General features: G+C 48.2%; 1 protein-coding gene across 6 annotated transcripts in view; it reads left to right on the plus strand.

The window, feature by feature from the left end:
• Positions 1-20,246, plus strand: part of KDM4B (lysine demethylase 4B) — a 71,439-nt gene that overhangs the window by 21,144 nt on the left and 30,049 nt on the right. For 3 of the 6 annotated variants that reach the window (XM_066205922.1, XM_066205924.1, XM_066205923.1), the window contains 3 exons: positions 7,888-7,937; positions 10,180-10,283; positions 12,782-12,919. In XM_066205922.1, coding sequence (XP_066062019.1) covers positions 7,888-7,937; positions 10,180-10,283; positions 12,782-12,919 — 292 coding nt within the window. Of the gene's footprint in view, positions 1-198; positions 262-7,541; positions 7,853-7,887; positions 7,938-10,179; positions 10,284-12,781; positions 12,920-18,060; positions 18,213-20,246 lie in introns of those variants that run through there. The other 3 variants (XM_066205925.1, XM_066205926.1, XM_066205927.1) reach the window with 3 other exon arrangements.

Consider the following 20,246-nt stretch of genomic DNA (forward strand, 5'->3'; position numbering starts at 1 on the left):
CTCCTCTTGGCCCTTCCCAGGACGGTTGTAGCAGGAGCAGGTGCTCAGGTGGGCTCAGGCCCCATTCCCACCGCAGCTCCTGCTCCCTGCCCTGGCAGCACAGCAATTGCTGCCAGCCCAGGAGCCCCAGCAGGACTGGGAGAGGCAGGTGCCTGAGCCAGGGAGGCTCCTGCTCCAGCCCATCCCTGCCTTCTCCAGGTGTCTGCTCAGACTCCGGCCCGGTTTGAAATGAAGATCTATGGGAGTCTGACAGGATCACAGGTTGGTTTAATAACAGAGCTCTGAGCAGAGCGCTGAGGCTGGAGGGAAGGGAGGTGTGCTTCCATGCTCCATCTCACTCCTTCAGCCTGATGTGACTCACCCCGTGGGACAAGGAGCTTGCACATTCCAGCTTGGCGTGGAGCTGGGGAAGGCTGGGAGGAACCAGGAGTGGTGCTGCAGAGCTTTGTCTTTATTCACATTCTCTTAACACGTTGGCAGAAATCGGCGGGGATTTTTTTTTTTTTTTCCTTTACTCAGCAGAGAAAATTGTGGAGGGGTGATGCCAAGTGCAGCACAAGTGAGGTTTAAAATAAGAGGAGCCCGTAGTAATGACAGCGCTTAAATAGCACTCGGTGCTGTCTGAGAGCTGTGCACTCCTTAACCCCTTAATGCCCCAAGGAATAAATGTGCTGGGTCTGCATCCCCTTCGTTTCCAGCTGCCCAATCAGCCACACAGAGGGGATCAAACAGAAGAAATAAAGGAAACTTTACAAACTGTGTCAGTGATCTTTATCAAATCTCAGCTACAACACTCGTGGCTTTGATGCTGACAAGAGCACAGCTCTCACTTCAAAGCCGTTGTAGTTGGGAACGGTGCAGTTTGATGGATGAGGAGCATTAAACCTTTGGAATGCTGGATGGGTTTTTTTCTCCTCAGGAAAGAAAGGAGTGTGTGTGTGTAGAGGCATTGCACCTCTAGCACGAGGGGTTTCCTAATCTAAGAATATCTTTCATTACTCATGGGCAAATTTCCTTTGTTGTGCAGTAGGCAATTAGCCGTGTTTTTGTCAGGAGCTGGTGGTGCTGTGCCCGGGGAGGGAGGCAGCTCACACAGGTCACTTGGTACAAGGCACAGATAGCTCTGATCTCCCCTGGTTACCTTTTTTTCTCCTTGTTTCTGGAGCTGAAACGAGCTATTATTTCAGAACACGGGCTCTTTGATGCATAATCTTTGCTTTTCTTCCTATTTGTATGGTATGCACTACAAAAACAACCAGTAATTAATAATCTGATTGCCAGTTTAGGGAAATGAATCTGATGTGAGCAGGTTCTTCCAAACAAATAACGGGGAATGGCAAGGGGGTGAATCTTGTAGTCATTCATCTCTGTTGAATTGTGTACTAATTATCTTCTTGGCTAAACTGAATGAGTAAATGACTTCATAATGTTTTTCCCCAAACACCTTTTCTTAGTGAAATGGCTCCTTCATGCTGCTCATTCACTGCAGGCAGAGCCGTGGGTTATTTTTACACGTGGAGGGAGAGATGCTCCAATGTGCTCTGCAATTTTGTGCTTTGTGCCTGGCACTTGTGCTGCGGAGCTGACTGGACTGGGGCACTGAGAGTCCTTCCAAGAGCAGATGGTTGTTCACATTAAATTCTCTGCTTTAAAAAAACGTATTTAAAAATCGCATTTGGAGTTCTGGAAAAATCTCCTCTTTGTATTTGTTGAGCTGGGGGTTAGTGAACCACTGTGAAAGTAACCCATTGTGCTAATCTGGGAGCTCAGTTGTACCTCTTGAAAATTCATATTGCTTTAAAATCAGAACTTTAAAAAGCTCCTGTCTAATGTCACTTCTTGAAACTAATGGCTCTTTAATCCTATTTCTAGCTCAAGGCAACTCTAAGGGCTGAAGAGTCTTTTAGAAGTACATGATTGGCACAAGTTAGGCTTGGCTCTAATCTTCCAATACTCAATCCCCAGGGATTTGATCCCAGCTTCAGAGGAACCTGAGATACTCTGCCCATCCTCACTGGAAAACAAGTGGAGAGCTTGCAGTCACAACTTGAGTTTCTTTGGGGCAGGAGGAGGTTTTTCATCCTGCTGTTCCATTGGCAGCAAAATCGCTGCCATTTCTTCCTGTCGTAGGTGCTGAGGGAGTTCTGCGTGTGGAGGAGGGATTGTCTGGAGTGAAATGGGCCCTGTGGGTGAGTCCTGCGTGTTTGGAGGTGCCCAGGCCCTTCTTCAGCAGGTTTGCCCTGATTTTCTCTCTCTGCTGCTTCCCCAAGGCTGGCACTGAGCACAGTGGGAGGCAGGTGGGTTTGGTGTGTTTTGGGGTTGTGATTTGGTCCTGTCATTACCTGTTTACTCCTCATTATGGCTTCTGGAGTTGATACTCCCCAGCCTCTGTGTTTGTCTCTCACTCTGGGTGTATTTCAATAAAAATGTCATTATTTGAAGTCATTGACGCTGCTGGTTAAAGATGCTGAGTTCCATCACCCATCGTCCTGTGAAATGATCCATTCAAGATAAAACTGCAGGCACTTGATAAAGGTTCTTTGCTAGGAAGAAGGAGCTCTCTGATCCCTGTGTGATCTTATCTGCAGGCAGCGTTTGCATTCCTGCCGCAGCACGAGGCCAGAGATTCTCCTTTCCTAACCAGGATCTCGAGGAGGGAAAGGGGAGATTTCCAGCCCAGTCAGTCTGGGCCAGCCTCAGATTTGATGAGGACAAAGGGAGTTGATTTCAGTATTTTAACGAATGGCTGGGAGAGAGGAAGGAAGGGAAGTTAATTATGGAGGAGGGTAAAGGTGGGGAAAAGAGAGGTGACCGTGGAAGGGAGGTGACAGTGCTACCAGCAAGGGAACAATCAGCCCTTCTTGTTGAAATACCTTCTTTCTTTTCTTGTACAGGCAAAACAGCTTAAAAATAGTGTTGGACAGCAGGGGTTGGGCTCTGATCCCTGTGGGCCCTTCCAGCTCAGGATATTCTGGGAGATTCCAGCATGGAAAGCCCCACTTGTGCCCTGAGCTTTGCTTTGACACAGCGAGGAGATCTCGTTTAATGTTTTTAGCTGGTAGAAAAACGAGGCCTCGGGAGCAGGATCTGAGCTTTGCAGGGAGGGACCACCCTGTGCTAATGCTGCTTCTTAATGCTTCTGTTGGGTGATAAATATTCCTGATGGACCGACGGGTTTTCTTTGCTGGCTTTGCTGCTGTCCTGGGGGCTAAAGATGTTGAAGGTCAGGGTTCAGGCCCTGGGTTTATGGGCACCCTTTGCCTTGCAGAGACTGAAATAGCAGCTTTTCATTCTGCTTGTCATGGCTGAGAGCAGGTTGGCATTTGAATCTTAAAGGGTCACTGTTCTTGGCACAATTAAATCTGCTTTGAAGACAGATAACTCAGCCCAGCTTGACACGTTGGCCTGGGCATTTTAAAAGTGCTGCTCCCGTTCTGTTTCTGTTCCTTATTCCATAATTATGGTGTGTTAAACTGTGTGGGGCCTGCTTGGGCAGCCCTTGTGCAGACTCTGTGAAATTGAGTTTCTTACCTTCTCCCAGGAAAGCTCCGAAGTGACATTTCCAAAGTCTCGTGGCTGAACCTCCCCTGCCCGCCGAGCCCAGACACGCAGGGAGTGGGATTTGGTGAACTAATCACTGCTTAATTGCTCTGTGTTGGTGCAAGAGTGTGTAAATGAGGTGTGGGAGCCACAGCTGGAGTGGGAAAAGCTCTTGGAAGCTTTAGGGGTGTTGGATGAAGGGGCAGCATGGTCTGGTCCTCTGCCAAAGGTGGGGATGGCTTCAGGTGAGAAGAACTCCTCACAAGGAGAAAAGAGCCCTGAGCAGCCTTCGGTGTGGATGAAGTTTTAGGTTTTTGGCCACTGGAAGCCCAGACTGAGCTGAGGCCCTTTGAGGAAGCAGCAGTGAGGGCCTGGGAGGTCCCCGAGGAGCCCCTGGTGCTGGAGCTGCCCGGGTGAATTCCCTGGGACGTCGTTCCTTGGTGGCCTCCAAAGGGGTCCCTGAATCCCAGGATGGCCCGAGTGCTCCTTTCTACTGACACACTTGTTTAATTCTTAATTCACAAGACATTTGCTTATTTATTCTCATTGTTCCTGATAATAATTCTAAGCCATTAGAGGGGAAAATTGTATTCAGAAATGCTGTTTCACACTTTATTTGTTTGATGATTTAGAGCGATAGAAAATAGCACATTTGCTGGCTTTTATAGTCTGATAATTATCCACATCCATCAAGCCCCATTCCAGGGGAATAAACAAAACACCAAGAAAATTGCTCTATTAATGATATCCTATGATGGCAAATAGGACAGACCTCTCTTTTGTGTTAAGGATGGAGATTGTCCAGTTAACCTCCTGTTGGGAAGGAATTCCTCCCTGGGAGGCGGGCAGGCCCTGGCACAGGTGCCCAGAGCAGCCCCTGGATCCCTGGCAGTGCCCAGGCCGGGCTGGACACTGGGGCTGGCAGCACCTGGGACAGGGGGAGGTGTCCCTGCCATGGCAGGAGTGGAAATGGATATTTAAGATCTCTTCCAACCCAAACCATTCTGGGATTCCATGATTCCATATTAACAAAAGCAAGCAGCACTCCAGGAAGATCATTTCCTAACACATTTAGAGCTTTGGGGCAAAAGCTTTTGGACCCGTGATCCTGGCTCAAGGACTCAGAAAATTACATGGAAGTGGAGATCAGAAATGCTGCAATTAGGTTTCATGAAATAAGTTTGGAAGCTGAGAGTCTTTCCCGCAGAACAGCAAGTTCTGGATGTGTACAAGTGGTCCTTGATCCACTTCAGGGATTTTCTGTTGTTTTGGTGCAAAGTAGAAAAAGGTAATTTAAAAGGCTCAGTATATTACTTGGAGGTTGTTGACTTGGGGGTAAGATGACATTTGAGTCATGGAACTATAACTTTTTTTTATCTTGAGCTGGTTTTTCTTTCCCCGTTGTGTAAATCTCGTGCTCCCTGACACAGCAGCAGCGCATTTTTCCTGCTGTAATCCCCAAAGTGCTGAGTGGCAGGGTTTGGGGTGAAGCCTGGCCCTTTGTCTTGGTCACCCTTGGAACAGGCCTGGAGGGTGCCTTGGAAATTTGATTTATCCTCCCCCAGCTGCTGCTTTGGCTCCGTGGCCATGAATGTCCCTTTTCCTGGGGGCCAGGCTGGGGCAGAGGGGAGATGCAGGTCAGTGTCCCAGCTCTGGGGGCTGTTGGAGTCATGCCTGCAGAAAAGGAGATTATTGGATGTTTTTTCCCTGCCCATACCTGTGGATTGGAGCTTCTGCAGCTGAGCTGAGCCCCGGCTGTGGGGGCTGAGGGACAGCAGCACTCACTGCTGGTGTCACAGAGAGCAGCCAGGGCACTCAGAGCCAGCCCCTCCTGGGTGTTCAGTGGCTGCACCCCTTGGGTTGCAGCAATTTCTGATCTTTCCATTGTTGTTCTGCCTCGTAATCAATCATTTTGTGTGTACACAGAGCTCAGTCTGTGCCATGCATGCAGGAGCCTTCTGTTTCTCTTCCTGGTTGTAAATAGCAGCCCAAATTCTGTCTTTATTGCCTATCTTTATGCAAATCAGTCAGATTTGTGAGCATAACTTAAAGCAGAATTTGACCTACTTTTAATTCTCTTCTGCAGTTAATATTTTGAATTCCTAAGAATAAATGCAGAGGGATGTGTAGGCTCTGCTTCCTAAAGACTGGCCCAAAGAAAAAAGTTAATTTCTAAAATTGGAGTCAGCTATTACCATGCTGTGCTGGGGTATTTTGATTTGTATGTTATTACATATAGTTCTTTTTTATAAGCTGGAAATTCCTCCTCTCTGGCTGGTTTCTATCCAAGCAAGTCTTTTTTCTTTGTCTCTCCATGGGCTGTTCTCTAAAGCCTGGCTTGGCTTTTTGCAGGCTGCAGTTTCAGATAACACAATAACCATGTTCCAACGTATTAAACTTTTAACATCCTCAAGATTCAATTAATCTTATCTTTACAACTCCCAATTACAGGCACTAATTAAGTGAAGGTTGCATTGTAGACTGGGGATATTACATTAATCATCAGCAGCCTTGTAGCCATAAATTAGTTCTTTCCCAATCCTTCAGCATTTTTCCCAGAAGGAATGGAATGTCTCATTTCCCTGTTTTAAGGGACATTAATCCCACAAAGGAGCTTTGGATCGGGATTAGTTTTATCACATTTATGTAAGTGATGAATGGTTTTTGTAAAATAAAAGCCACTAGCTTTGTCCCAGACAAATGAAATTGAATTGTTTGATAATTATGCAATTTAAGGCACTGTCAGACTTTGGTCAGGGGATGTTGGGAGTCCATTGCTGCATTTATTATTTTACAAGATTAGGTGCTACGTAGTGTTTTGCCTTAAATTTTTCTGAAGCCATCAGTTGAAATCAGCTTAGTGGCTAAAGCCCGAGCCCCCGGGGTGTGATTTGTGTGTAAAGCCCGAGCCCCCGGGGTGTGATTTGTGTGCTGTCCCCCCCTGCCAGGCCATCAGGTGGGTTTGATCTCCTGGCACAGGTTGGGGTTTCCAGCTGCCCTCCCCAGTGCTGGTTTTCCACCTGAAAATGCAGAGTTTGTCTGGCTGGAATCCCCCAGATCAGGGGCACCCTGAGCCCCGGGAGGGGCGGTGCTGGGCTCCTGTTGCTGAATCCCCTTCTGCAAATCCCGATCCCAGCGTGGGTGAGGAGACAGGATGGGTTTGACATCTCCATTGGAAATAGCAAAAATAATGCATTTTTTTATTATTCCCTTTGAAGAGAAGTTATAGCTGGCAGTAAATGCCATTCCCACAAATGTAAATTCTCAGAATTCTCTGTCACAAGAAGCAGGGAGAGCCATATTTAATTTGCTGCAGAATGTAACCAGTGATTCACAAATTTCCATTGGCAATGTTATTGTGTGTCATCATGTTAAACACGTTTAAATGTATCCTGGTTTTCAGTTCCCTCCTTACAACCCGCACACATAAATCTCTGTCACCTGGGCTGTGCTCCTGAGAATACTGGGAACTTCAAAGCACTGAGAGAACTAACAGCTTTTGGGAAGAAAAAGCCATTTGAAACTTCCCTGGTGTTTGGACGTGCTGGGCACACCCAGCCCTGTGTCTGAGACCTGTGGGACACTTGATTGTTTTTCCAGATTTGTGTTCAATAATTTGCACTCAAAAAAAAATAAAATTCCTCTTGCACTTTATTGACCCCTACTCTAAGAAAACTGTCTTTAAGAAGTGTAGAAGTTGTTCCCTACACCCTTTAATGATGTTTTCATCAGCAGACCCTGCATTTCAGGGTCACCTCATCAAGAAAATGATTGAATACTTTAATTCCTTTATTTTTCATCAGACAGTGAAATCCAACAGGGACATAAGGATCGAGCCGTGACTGCCTGAGCTGTGCTGAAGAACATTTACTCTTTTGAATAAAATGAAAGCTGTTTTCACAGAGGGTTTATTCTTTTCCAAAGCACACAGACCCTCCTTCACACCTTTTCAGCCCATCCATTTCTTGCTTATTAATATTTAGCACCATTTTATTTTGCAGGTATTTTCCCCATGGAGAGCACACCTGCTATTCCCTGCACTCAGTTATTTCTGGGGTTTCCAGTGCTGCATCATCACTTTGCCTTCTCAATTTTCCTTCTACCTTGTGAACTCTTGTGATGCTGTTGGAGAAAATGGCAGGAAAATGAGACACTTCGTGGAACACGTTTAACTAAGGACTTGTATCAAATGCTGGATGGATTGTGGGTTACTCAGGCCTTTCTGACACAGAGAATTTTGGTTTTATTGCCAGCCACGGTGTGCCGTGCTGAGGGTTATTGCTCCACTTTTCCTTGCACTGTTTTTGTATGAGACTGGAGTTTGATTTCTGTGTTGTCTCCTCACAGGTATGCCATTCCCCCGGAGCACGGCAAGAGGCTGGAACGCCTGGCCAAAGGTGAGCTCTGGGTTTTGGGGTGTTCCTGGGGACTCCTGCGGGGCTGCCCCGGGAGCCTGCTGTGCTGCTGGAGCTGCTGCACAGCCAGAGAGAGCTTGGCAGGGAATTTTCCTTCCAGCTCTTCCCTCCAAGCCTCTCTCTCCTGGCACGGCGTGACCTGAACTAAAATTCCTTCAAAAACCTTTTGAGTTTTGAGGCATTGAGGCCAAACCCTCCCATGGCTGGGCAATGGGCTTCATGCACTGTGGTTTGGGTTGGAAAGGACCCTAAAAATCCACCTTCCACTGGGCCAGGAATGCTCCCAGGGACGGGGCAGCCACAGCCTGTTCCAGGGTCTCACCACCCTCACAATGACATTTTCTGGCTGATATTGAACCTAAATTTCCCCTCTTCCAGCTTGTACCCATTGCTCCTTCACCCTATAAATGCATTCTGTATTTGGTTTTCCTTTTACTCTAGCCTTATCCTCCTTTATTTTTCAGTGCCATAAAGTCCATATTAACAAACAAAACAGAAAAAAAAAACCCAAACCAAAAAACCAATGAAAGGGAGAGAAAGAAAGGAAAATGGATGTGGAGGGAAGGAGAGTTACTTTGAGCTGTGGCAAACTCCCACCTCTCAGGCTTCAGGGAGGATGTCTGGCTGCAGAAGTGGATGTGTTTGAATTTGTTGGTGCTGTTTCTATTTTTGTTCGCTTGCAAATGTTCAAGGAGCTGCCCAGCTAAAAAAAGCTGCTGGCCCAGAATAATTAACTCCAAATCTCTGTGGTTCATCTCCAGCGAGGCATCTGGGGTGGTTTAAAGCTGGTGGTGAAGGTAGGAGCAGGGAAATCTGGAAGGCTCTAGTCTGATGCAAAAGAAAAGAAGTTCTGATGCTGATTTCCCAGAAAAGAGGCAAATTCCTGTGCTGCCTTGTCCTGCTGAGCTCACTCCAGGGTGTCGGGGGGAGCAGCTGCTGCTGTGGGGTGAATGCAGAGCAGCTGGGGCTGCGGGTCCTGGGGCTTGGTGCTGTGGTGTCCTGGGCACCGAGCTCCATGATCCCCAAATACAAATCACACTGCTCAGAAATGTTGCATTTCAAAGCTACAGCTCAGTCATTTGCCGGGTTTTAATAGATGAAAAAAGTAATTTTTATGAGAAGTCAATCAATCAGATGACTTGTGTTCTGCAGACTCTGAAATACCACTCCAAGTCTGACAGGAGCAATAATAAGTTTCTTGCTGTTTGTAACTAATTTTTACAGATGATCAATTTTGAGGCACGGAGATGGCTTGTGCTGTAAAACCAGGAGCAAATTATCAATGATCTGGTCTTTATTTCAGTTTCCTGTCCCTGGGAGCTGGGTGGGTGATGATTTAACTCTGCAAAGAGGCAGAATTGCTGCCTGGCCATTCCCCTGTCCTGTGCATCAGTGGGGAGAAGTTTACTATGGAGAAATGAGTGTGCAATTAATATGGAAAATGAATAGCTGAGCTGTAAATGGGCTCACTGGGAGAGCCACGGAGCCCATGGAGAGAATGTTAATGTGTTGCCATGTTATTGGTGCTAATCACTTAAAATGTGCTTCTTTATTAGTGGCTTTAATGAGAGCCACTTAAACTGTGCATTAAAAAGAGGAACTGCAGAGAGGGACGACAGACTGGGTAGCAGACAGTCATAATTTTAATTGAAATGCTTTTAGTACAAAAATATAAGAAAACCTGGAATCCAGTAATCCTTTTGACTTTCTGAAACCCCTTCCTTTATGTCTCATCAATTAGTTTTGCTTCCAGAGCTTGGGTTATTTGTTTTCCTAAACTGTGATGGGTTTGAGTCCCCACGAACACACAATTTGTTATGGGATCAGCCACTTGGAGGGAAGGACACGATCTTGAGGAAAATGGGGTTAACTGAGCTGCCCTTGGGGGTTTGGTCAGTGTTCATCACAGGTTTCGTTTTCTTAATTATTTGTGATTTGTTTTAATAGCTCAGCGCGGACCTTGGGTAGGATTTAACCCTTCATGGTGTGGAGGGCCTGCCTGGGTCAGGTCCTGCAGCCTCTGCCTTGTTGGTGGCCACTGTGAGCCTGTCCCTGGTGCCACTGCCTGGGATGGAGACCTCCCCTTCCCTTTCTTTTCCCTGAATATTACCATTTTTCCCTTTCGGCAGTGAAACGTGGGGCAGGTTGGTCTGGAATCCCAGAGGTTGCGCTGTTTTCCCAAGAGCAGCCCCGCAGTGACGCTCCTCCTCTGATGTCTCCACAGGATTTTTCCCAGGAAGCTCTCAGGGATGCGATGCTTTCCTCCGTCACAAGATGACCCTCATTTCTCCCTCCATCCTGAAGAAGTACGGGATTCCCTTTGACAGGGTAGGTGCAGGAGCCCCTGCGGCCCGTGGGGCAGGCTCCTCTCTCCTGAGGGGAGCGGGCTTCATTTCCAGGGGCTTTGCTGCACTGAGCGCAGCCCCTTCGCACCAGCTCTGCCTGCAGAACCCTGTTTGGGCTTTGCCTGAGACACTGAAGGGAAGAAAAGCTGTCACTGAACAAACTCTGGCAATTAGGGAGCCTCTCTGAGCTAATGAGGATGTTCTGGCTCATCAAGGGGCAGCCAAACTCCCCCAGTGATTCAGAAACACGTTTTTTATCTTCTGGTGGATCCAGGGTGACCCAGAGTGGAGCTGCTGTGCTGGTTCCCTGTTGTGTAAGTGTTCCTGCTGCTCTGAGCCTGGAAGGATCCCTGCAGCTCTTAAGCCCTGATTTGAAAAGAAGGGTCATGTTTATTTGGTATGATCGTTTTAATGTGCTTATTCTTAAAGTCTTGTGGCAAGAAGTAAATCTCCTCAGCCAAGTGTGGTTACAGGGATTTGTATCTGTGCAGAATCACTCAAACTGCTGCTGCTGCTGCTGGGTGCTGCCAGCACGGGGAGCCAGAGCTGCCTGTGGCTGTGGGGAGTGTCAGGGGCCTGCTCCAGGCTGGATTCATGGGATCATGGAGTGGGAAGGGACCGTGAGTCCCACCCAGTGCCACCCCTGCCCCAGGCTGCTCCAGCCTGTCCTGCCCTGCTGGCTGTTGGAGGAGGTCGCTGCTATTCACAGGCAGGGAACAAGTGCCATTTTTCCTGAGGAATAGAGACAGGATCCCTTCATCCGAATTCTTGGCAGATTTCAATGAAGTTGAAATAGGCAGCATTTATAAATCTCTATAATGCTGTTCTGGAAAAAAAAAAGAAACAGATCAATACTAGGGCTTTTTAATAATTAAAAATGTGTATTTCTGTAATCTCCTATTGATTTCTCCATTTATTCCTCAAGAGCTTGCAGAAGTCAGTAAATTTGGGGCTTTCTTCATGAGTGGCAGTTTGTGCTGGCTTCCCTTCAATAGTTATTACTTTTCTGCATGGCCTATCCATCATCTGGAGTGTTTTCTAATTTACTGTGGGATAATGTTGACAGCAGTGCCATGGATGATGTGGGCTTGCAATGGAGACACCAGGATGTGCATTCAGCGACAGAGACAAAATCTGTTTGTGTCCTGAAGGCAGCAGAGTGGCACTGCTGGGGTTTCTGGAGGGGCTGGCTGCAGGCTGGACTCCAGCACCTCCTGGAATCCTGCAGCAGCTTCTTGTGTGCCACAGCAGCTCTTATTCCCTCTGCTTTAAATTATTCTTCTGATGTCAATGACATCAGCAAGTTCAGATGTTGGCCCAGCTGGGGGAGATGTTTGAACTTCCGTGTGTTTACGTTCTGCATTTGGCCCCATCCCCGTGTTTGGAAGTGCAGTCCTGGAGTTCCTGTGGGCTCAGGGCTGCTGGGGTGGGAGCTCCGGCTGTGGGAAGGAATCCAAACAGAATTCCTGGCCTGTGACAGCTGGGAGAGCTCTGTCAGCACTGCTGGCTTGGAAAGACAGGGAAGGTCAAGCTTTGCCCCTCCTGTGCCCCATGGAGGGGAGGTGCTGCTGCCTGGGGGGCAGCTGGGCTGGGGGCTGCTCCCGTGTCTCAGCCCGTGCTCTTAACAATTAAACTTTTATTCCCAATGGTTTTTCTGCACAACATATGAAAAGAGGGTTTCTTTAGAGGCATCAGGATTGATTTGCCTCTGGTTCCAGCTGTGATCCGGAGAGTTCATCCCTTATTAATAATGTCCATAATGCTTATTGTCGTTTTAATTTTAAATAAGTTGAGTCACAGGATGGTTTGTGTGGAAAGGGACCTTAACGTGCCACCCCTGCCATGGGCAGGGACACCTCCCACTGCCCCGGGGTGCTCCCAGCCCAGCCCAGGCTGGCCCTGGCACTCCCAGGGGTCCAGGGGCAGCCACAGCTGCTCTGTTCAATCCCAAAGCAGACAAAAGATGGGCTGGAATTTTTGGGGTGTTTGATTTTTGGGTGAACAGATGTGAGCGAGGCTGAGAAACAAATGGGGAAATTAATACAGGGAGGGGCAGGAGGAGCTTCAGAAGGCCCTGCCATGCAGAGGGAGTGTTAGGAGGGAATTCCAGGGCTCCTGCTGCTCTGGCACGGGGCTGTCAGTGAAGGTTTGGAACTGCCTGAGCCAAAGTGGTCACACCAAAGATTTATTGATCTTTTGGAAGGAGACCCTTTTGTAACTGGAGCCTGCGGGTGTAAATAGTTCAGGCCATGTGACCCCTTGCACCCACGGCTGGGAGTTTTTCCCTGCAGAGAAATGTCTGAGCATTCCTGCAGCTCCCCAGGAACGTTCCAGGCTCAGCCCAGGGCTGGCAGTGGCTGCTCTGCCCACCCTCCAGTGGGAAGAGATTTAATCCCTGGGGGATTTTAATGGCTCTGTGTTCTCCAGCTGCTGCATTAAGTGACCCGTGGGGTGTCTCCTCCTTTTCCCTTTGCTTTGCAGATCACCCAGGAGGCCGGGGAGTTCATGATCACGTTTCCTTACGGTTACCACGCCGGCTTCAATCACGGCTTCAACTGCGCCGAGTCCACCAACTTTGCCACCCTGCGCTGGATTGACTATGGCAAAATGGCCACACAGGTGGGCTCAGGGCTGGGACACAGCTCAGGGACACACAGCAGGGACACTGGGGCTGTCCCCTGCGCTCCTTCCTGAGGGCAGCCTGGAAAATGCCTCTGCCTCGGGACGTGCTCTCCCGCTGTCCCACCCTGCTGGTTTTGCCTCTTGATGATTTGTTCTATTCCGAGGGTGCAGGAATGACTTTCTCAAGTGTTGCGTTCACTTTGGGAACAGGCTGTTTTAGGGCTGCTAAGTTGGAATTGGTTTTCTGGTGCATCCAGACTGGTTTCACAGTGAGTGAAGTGACTGATGTAACTGAGCACAACTCATTAGGTACACACTGGAGGGGAAGGAATAAGCTGGAAATACTTTTAAGCTTTAATAACGCTGTGGTAATAACACTGAAAATACCTGAACTCCTCTAATCTGTGCACTCAGTTAAGTTTGGGGAGTCATGTTTGTGTGGTTGTTTCTCATTAGGGCAGACTCCTGGTGTGCTTTGGGTTGTGACAGCCCTGGTGCTCTCCTGCTTTGGAGTCTGCAGAGTAACCAGCAAAGCTCAGTCAGTAGAATCTGGGGAGTTTTGCCATGGGCAGGGACACTTTCCACTATCCCAGGTTGCTCCAGGCCCTGTCCAGCCTGGCCTGGGACACTTCCAGGGATGGGGCAGACATTTGGCTTTGTTCTGGAGTTAAAGGGATGGTAAGAAAAACCTTAAGACTGTAAGAGGCCTCAAATCAGTGTCTGAATTGCCTCAAATTGTGTCTGAATCTCAAAAGTGGCCAAGCAACCTCAGTTTAAAATGTAAAAAACAGTGTTTGTCTGCTGTGACCTTGTAAAGCAGGTTTGTGTGTAGTGAGTGGTCATGGTATTGCACCCCAGAAAATGGGGTTTATCATGGAGATTCAGACAGACCCTTAACTACAACAGAGCCAGCAGGCACCACTCGAATATTTAAAGCAATTTTGGGTTCAGCCATGTGTTCACAAACAAGTGACATTTGGGAAGTGCAGTTTTAGATGGAGCCTCCATGCTTACATTGTTAAGCAGCGTAGTGTGAAATTACTGAACAAGCAGCAGCAGAGCTGGGAGCAGATCTGGGGACACAAAGTGGAAATGGGGAAGGAGATGCCCAATTTATTCCCATTGCACTCCCTGGCACTTGTCTGTCCTCAGCTTCCTGGTTAATGATTCTCTGAGGCACGTGTTAATTAACCCTGGCATGCCTGGCTGGGGCTCCCGGCTCAGGGGGGAGTTTGTTTCGCTGTGAGGGCAAAGTTTTGTTTAAAGCTCCTTTGAGGTTAAGCAGGACCTAAGGAATGATCAGCTGAGGGCGTGCACTGCCTGCACCCCTGTGGGGAGAGAATTCCTGGAGAGGCACCAGGAGGGAATTCCTGCCTGGCACAGGTGCCCCGAGCAGCTGTGGCTGCCCCTGGATCCCTGGCAGTGCCCAGGCCAGGCTGGACAGGGCTGGGAGCACCTGGGATGGTGGCAGGGGTCCCTGCCGTGGCAGGGGAGGGATGAGATGAGATTTAAGGCCCCTCCCAACCCACACCATTCCACAGTTCCTGAGCATGTGATTTTTGGTGAACTCCTACAGCTTTCCTGTGTTTAAAAGCTGGCTTTATTGATTTATATGCTCCCAGACACAAGTAGATTATCCTGGCTCACGTGCAGGCGGGTTTGGGGTTTTTTTCCTTGCCATATGCTCATTGATAAAAGTCCTTGGGAAGTGTGAGCTGGGCAGAGCTCTGCAGGCACCTGCTCCTCCTGCAGAGCCCAGCAGCCTGGGGGTGATCCCTCCTGTCCTTGGGCTGCCAGCACAGCAGCACCCAGGACAGGGGACAAGGCAAGGTTCCGAACGAGCCTCTTGGAATGTTCTCCTGGACATGATCCTGGGGAGGAGGTTTGCATCCTGCTCTGCCGGGAGCTGTGTGTGTCAGTGGTGCAGGCAGGAGAGGGAGGAGATGGCTCACCTCGGAGAGCAGAGCTGTGCTAATTGCCTGCCAGATGGGTGCAATGTTCTGCATCCCACCGAGAACCTGCCTGGGCTGTAAAAAATACAGAATAACCAGCCTGGAGTGTAAAGATCAGCTTCTGAGACACTGCTCCTGCTCGAATTGTAGAACAAGTGTCAGGATTAGCAAAGAAAAAATAGCCATGGCTGCAGAGCAGTGTGGGAAACTAACCGTGGGTAAATCCACTTGCATCTGCACATTAGTAACCAGGATGGGCAGATCCTAAAAACTCCAGTGGAAGTTGGTTTGGTGACTACCAAGGGAATAACCTAAGCTGTGCTGTTTGGCTCAAAGCTTTTTGAGGAGGTGGCGTGAGGTTTTGGAGTCTCTTTCCATGGGTTTTTAGTTGGAACGGGCACTTTTGCCCCTTGGGTGCGGTTTTCTGATCCTGCAGCCCCAGGGCTGAGGGTGCTTTGTGGCAGACACATTTCACCTTGGCTTTGGTGAGGTGCAGAAGTCTCCAGGGCTGGTTCTCTGTGCTCTCAGCAGGTGTCAGATCCAGAGGAAGGGTCTGGCCTCCTCCTCTGTGGTGATAATCCCGTGGTGCTGCCCCGCTGGGTGTGGGTGTCTCCCCTGCAGCTGGACACTGAGCCCAGGAGTGCAGCAAAGAACAGCTGTGAACTGTTCTGCCATTTATTGCTGAGGTAAATGTCTCCATCTGTCCTGGAGGAGCCTCCTGCTGCTGCTGGTGACTGCCAAGGTGACTTTGAGGCCAACCTCGGCTTTCCTCTTCCACCTGATCCTGGGGAAGGCTGAGCAGCAGCTTCTTGTTTGGGCATGGGAGAGACTTCAGCGTTCCTGGTTCAGGGCTACAGCTGGGGAGGGATGGGTTTATTTGGATATACTACGGGTGATGTTTGCCTGCACAGGCAGAACTTGGAAATCGGGGAGAAATATTTCCCTTTGTTCTCTGTAGTTGGAGTTCCTCAGTCGTTTGTCTTCCATTTTGTCAGAATTTTTTGCTGTTTGGTTGTTGAAAAAAGCTGCTGAGTGAAAGGCAGGAAATTAAAATTTTCATTCTTTACCATCTTTTTTTTTTTTTTTAATTTCTTTTTATTTTGCACGATGAGCCTGCAGTTCCTGCCTGGATTCGTGGTTTTTTGTTTCTGAAAACCCTTGGATGCCCCCACAGAGGATTTGAGCAGCTGTGTCTTTGCCCAAACAAGCCTTTTAAAGCAGGGGGTTCAGGGAAGTGCCCTCCCTGTGGTCGAGGTGGCCTGGGGGGCTCCTGCTATGCAGAGACCCTTTCAGAGTGTCGGTTTTAGCAGAAATTCAAATCCCAGCTCAGCTTTTCTATTCCTTTGGCAAACTGGACTGAAATAAGTGGATGGGAGGGGAACGATTTCTGCACTCTCCTTTCAATTAAGTGCAGCCACTCCTGGAGAAGGTCTGGGTTCCTGCTGGCTGCCCCTTTCAGACCTTCCTTTGTCTCCTGTTTACTCCAGAGAAACTGCTGGAATTCTCCCTCTCAACATGAAACAGGGTCAGGCTGCCCCTCCTGCCCAAATGCTGCATGTTGGGTTTTCAGATGGACAGCCCCTCCTGCCCAAATCCTGCATTTTGGGTTTTCAGATGGACAGCCCCTCCTGCCCAAATCCTGCATGTTGGGCTCTGGAATGAGCATCTCTCACCCCATCCCAGGCAGGGCTCCCATCAGATCCTGTCTCCAGAGCTCCCAGCTCTGCTGCTCTCTGCTCTGGAGAAGGGGGCACAAAGAAAACTCTTCCCCTTGGATTTTCCTGCTCTGCCAAGAGAAAGGACCTTTGGGATCCCAGCCTGGGATCCTTTACATGATTTGCTGCTTCCAAACCTTCTGCTCACTCCTTCTTTCTGTATTGTATGTATAATACAGAAATAATCTCAAATTTGCACTTGGAGTATCTGTGATTTAATGTTGAATAGCATATAATTTTCCAGGTAAAATTGAAGCTTTCTTCTTACTATTCACATTTTAGTAGATTTTTCCCCCTTCAATATGTCTGTATTTCCCAAGAAAATAAAACTTGTCAGGTTTTTTGCAGAAACCTGTTTGGTAATACTGCAAAATTGGTCCCCAAAATAAGGCAAATCAGAATTGTATTTTTGCATTACTTTGTGTCTATGCCTCGACTGACTCTAATTAGCCCTTTTAAGCTTAGAACACATAAAAAAATCTATTATGAAATAGCATTTCCATAGTTTATTTTTGTCAGACGTTCAGAATTGCTCTTTTACTCTAATTAGACCTTTTAAGCTTAGAATACATTAAAGAAATCTATTATGGAATAACATTTCCATGGTTTATTTTTGTCAGACAGATTCAAAGTTGCTCTTGTACAAATTCTTCCACCTTTCTTCATACTTATTTTCTTGTATTATTTGTAAACACCCCTAATGCCCTGCTCATGATTCTGTGCAGGAAAAAAGGAACTTTTACAGCTTTTTTTTTTTCTTTTTTTTGTGTGCTGAGGTGGAAAGGGGATGGTTATTTTTTGGAAGCTTTGTTTTATCAGCTCTTTTCCGAGCTCCTCTCCTGAAGTTCTGGCTGGGAGTTTCTTGGCACGATTTTTGTTGATGGAGGAGGAACATGGGAGTTGTGTGAGCAGAATCAGACCTGGATTTGCTGGGAATTGCTGGGAATTGCAGGGTTCCAGTGCTGGGGGTGCTGCTGGGGGGGTGGCTGGGTGTCCCTGGGGTGGGTCACTGTCACCAGGCCCTGCTGGGCTGGGTTATTTGGTTTGCTTGGGCCGGGACAGGTCCCAGAGCGTTTCTGTCACACAGAAATGTGTTTGAGGGGGAGTGGGGTGACTCTGCCTCCCCCCAGCCCCACTCCTGCTCCCCAGGGATGCTCAGGGAGTGTTTTAGGAGCCGGCAGGGAGGCATGGTGCCCTGCAGCCAGGGCCAGGGGGAGGCCGTGGAAATCTTCCCTAATTGTTTTGTTTATGAAGCTCTGGGAAGGGTTTCCAGTGGGTTTCCTAATGAACTGGTTTGTTGTTGATGCTGGTAATTACTCTGCAAACGGGGGGTCAAGGCTCATCTTCTTTCCCACAAGCTTCCAGCCACCAAGCATTAAACACCAACTCTGCAGTTTGGGCTTTTCCTCCTTCTCCTCCTCCACGTTTAACTCCTCACTTCCTCACAGAATTTCTGCCGTTCATCTTCCAGGAGCGTGCTTGGACTGGCTGAGTGGAAGGAAAAGGAAACTGGAGCCCCAAACTGGTTTTTCTGTCCTGGTGGACCCCAGTGGCACATCTGTAATATGGGAATAAACTGGATTATTGCTGCTTGGAAGCGTTGACTGTACTGGGGGCTCGTTTCTCCCAACAGCTGAAATTCTGTCCTGGGGATGGACAGGGAGCAGCTGGGGGTGATGTCTGTGTTCCTTCCCACAGAACACCCCTCTTTCCTTGCTTTTAGGCGTCATTGTCATGGAGAAGCTTTAAGGCAGAAAAGCTTCAAGCAAAGATTTTGGTCTGGCATTTAAAAGCTGAAAGAGCTTCAATTTCGAGCACGTTGGGTTTTGTGGTGGATGAATTTCCATTCAGGCCAAGCGGGAGGCTCAGCTGAGTCTTACCAACTGCTTTCATCTGGATATGAAGGTTTTTTCCATGAAAACCAGAGGTGCCACTTGAAATGTGTCATTTTGGTGACTATTTCTAAGGAAAAGGCTCATTTTCCATTAACCTTTCCTGTGTGATGGAACTGCTGAGGTTCAGTTCAGTGTTACTAGTTGGGAGCTGAGGGAAATATCCTCCCAAAACTGTTGCTGAAGGTTGGAGCTGAATGAGTCTGCACTTTTCCATAAATCATTTGATTTTATGACTTCAAGGAGACAGTCATTTTATTTGACTGTTGTTTTGTGTAGACTTATTTGTGTTTTTATGTTAAGAAATATTGCAAATAAGATAATGGTTGTGCATTCAACAGCCACAAATCCCCCCCGATCAGTCTTGGAGCTGGAATTGATGGGACAGGGCTCCTGGTGTGGTCACATATTTTACCACAGGCTCCAAATTAGAGCTGCAGATAATAAAATAATGAGGAAAGGAAGAACGTTGGGGTTTTAGGCTGGAAAAAGGTTTAATTGTGCATTTCCTTACAGTATTTTTCCATGTGCTCATAGTTGCTAAGGCCATTAACTTCTGGAAAAGGAGAGGTGAGGCTGGGAAAAGCCTTCAGGAGGTGGAGCAAGTGAAGTTCCTGCAGATTTGGTGGATTTGGAAACTCCTCTCTGGTTGCTCTTTGGGGTCTCAGCTCCCCTGTAACCAAAGGCAAAGCACTGACCCTAAAGCTGTTGATTCTTGGTTTGGTTTTTTTTCCACTCTCGTTTTGGGGACTTGCAGAGGGTCCTTGGAGATGCCAGTTAGGAATATTCTGTTGCTTCTGGTGGTGTTTGGTGAGTGGCTCTGGCAGCCAGGCTGGGGGGGATGGAGGGAGAGGGGAAGGTGCTGGGTGAGATCTCCGAGCTCCTGGAATTTCTCACCTGTCGTTTGGACAGAATGTTTGTGCTGCCACTCAGTCCTGTGCTTTGGGTGATCGTGTCACCCTGAAATCTTCTCAGGGCTGTTGATCCACAGGAATTCTGTGAATTCCCACGCTGGAGCTCTGGGGTTCAGCTTTGTCTCGTGTAAAGGAAATGAGGTTTCACGTCTCTCCTTAGTGGTGGTGCTTTAGTGTTGACGTGTTCATTTTTTATTTTTTTTTTCCATAAAGTTTAATAATAGCAGAATATAAAAGTGTTAGAATTTGAGGGGATTTGGGAGGATATATTCTGCAGAAATTGGGGTGGGGATGGACAGGGAAGGGGCTGTAGGCATAATGTCTCTTAGGAAATACATGTGTTTATGAGCACAGTGAAACGCTTTGAAAGAAATACAGCTGTGTGTGTGTGGAAAGGGGAAGGCGGAGCTGGGACTGGAGATCAGCGCCAGGAAACAACCTTGCTGCTTTTGTCCTGCTGGAACGGGGCAGGGCAGGGAGTTTATTGCAAAGGCAGTTTCTTACCCTTCCCTACCCTCACTCTCCTCCTGGTCTCCCCCACTGCCCCTCTCCAGCTCTCTCACACACAAGAACATTCCCTTTTCCAGCTGGAAGCGTCAGCAGGCTCTCTCTGCTGTCTGAGGGGAGGGATGCAGAAACGTCCTGGCCATGCTGGGACTGTGGCTGTGGCACAGCTGAGGAAATGTCACTGCACGGTCCAGAAGGAGCCCCAGAGGAAAGAGGCTTTGTGAATTATTCATGCTGGCTGGTGTGAAAGCAACAGAATTAAATTAAAATTGAAACATAAACATGCATCATGGTGGATTTGTGGGCAGAAGGGAGCTTGGCTGCTGCAGGCTGTGGGAGATGGA

The sequence above is a fragment of the Chamaea fasciata genome, unplaced genomic scaffold, assembly GCF_029207755.1.
Source record: "Chamaea fasciata isolate MVZ Bird 193981 ecotype frontalis unplaced genomic scaffold, bChaFas1.0.hap1 SCAF_28, whole genome shotgun sequence".
NCBI classification, from domain to species: Eukaryota; Metazoa; Chordata; class Aves; order Passeriformes; family Sylviidae; genus Chamaea; species Chamaea fasciata.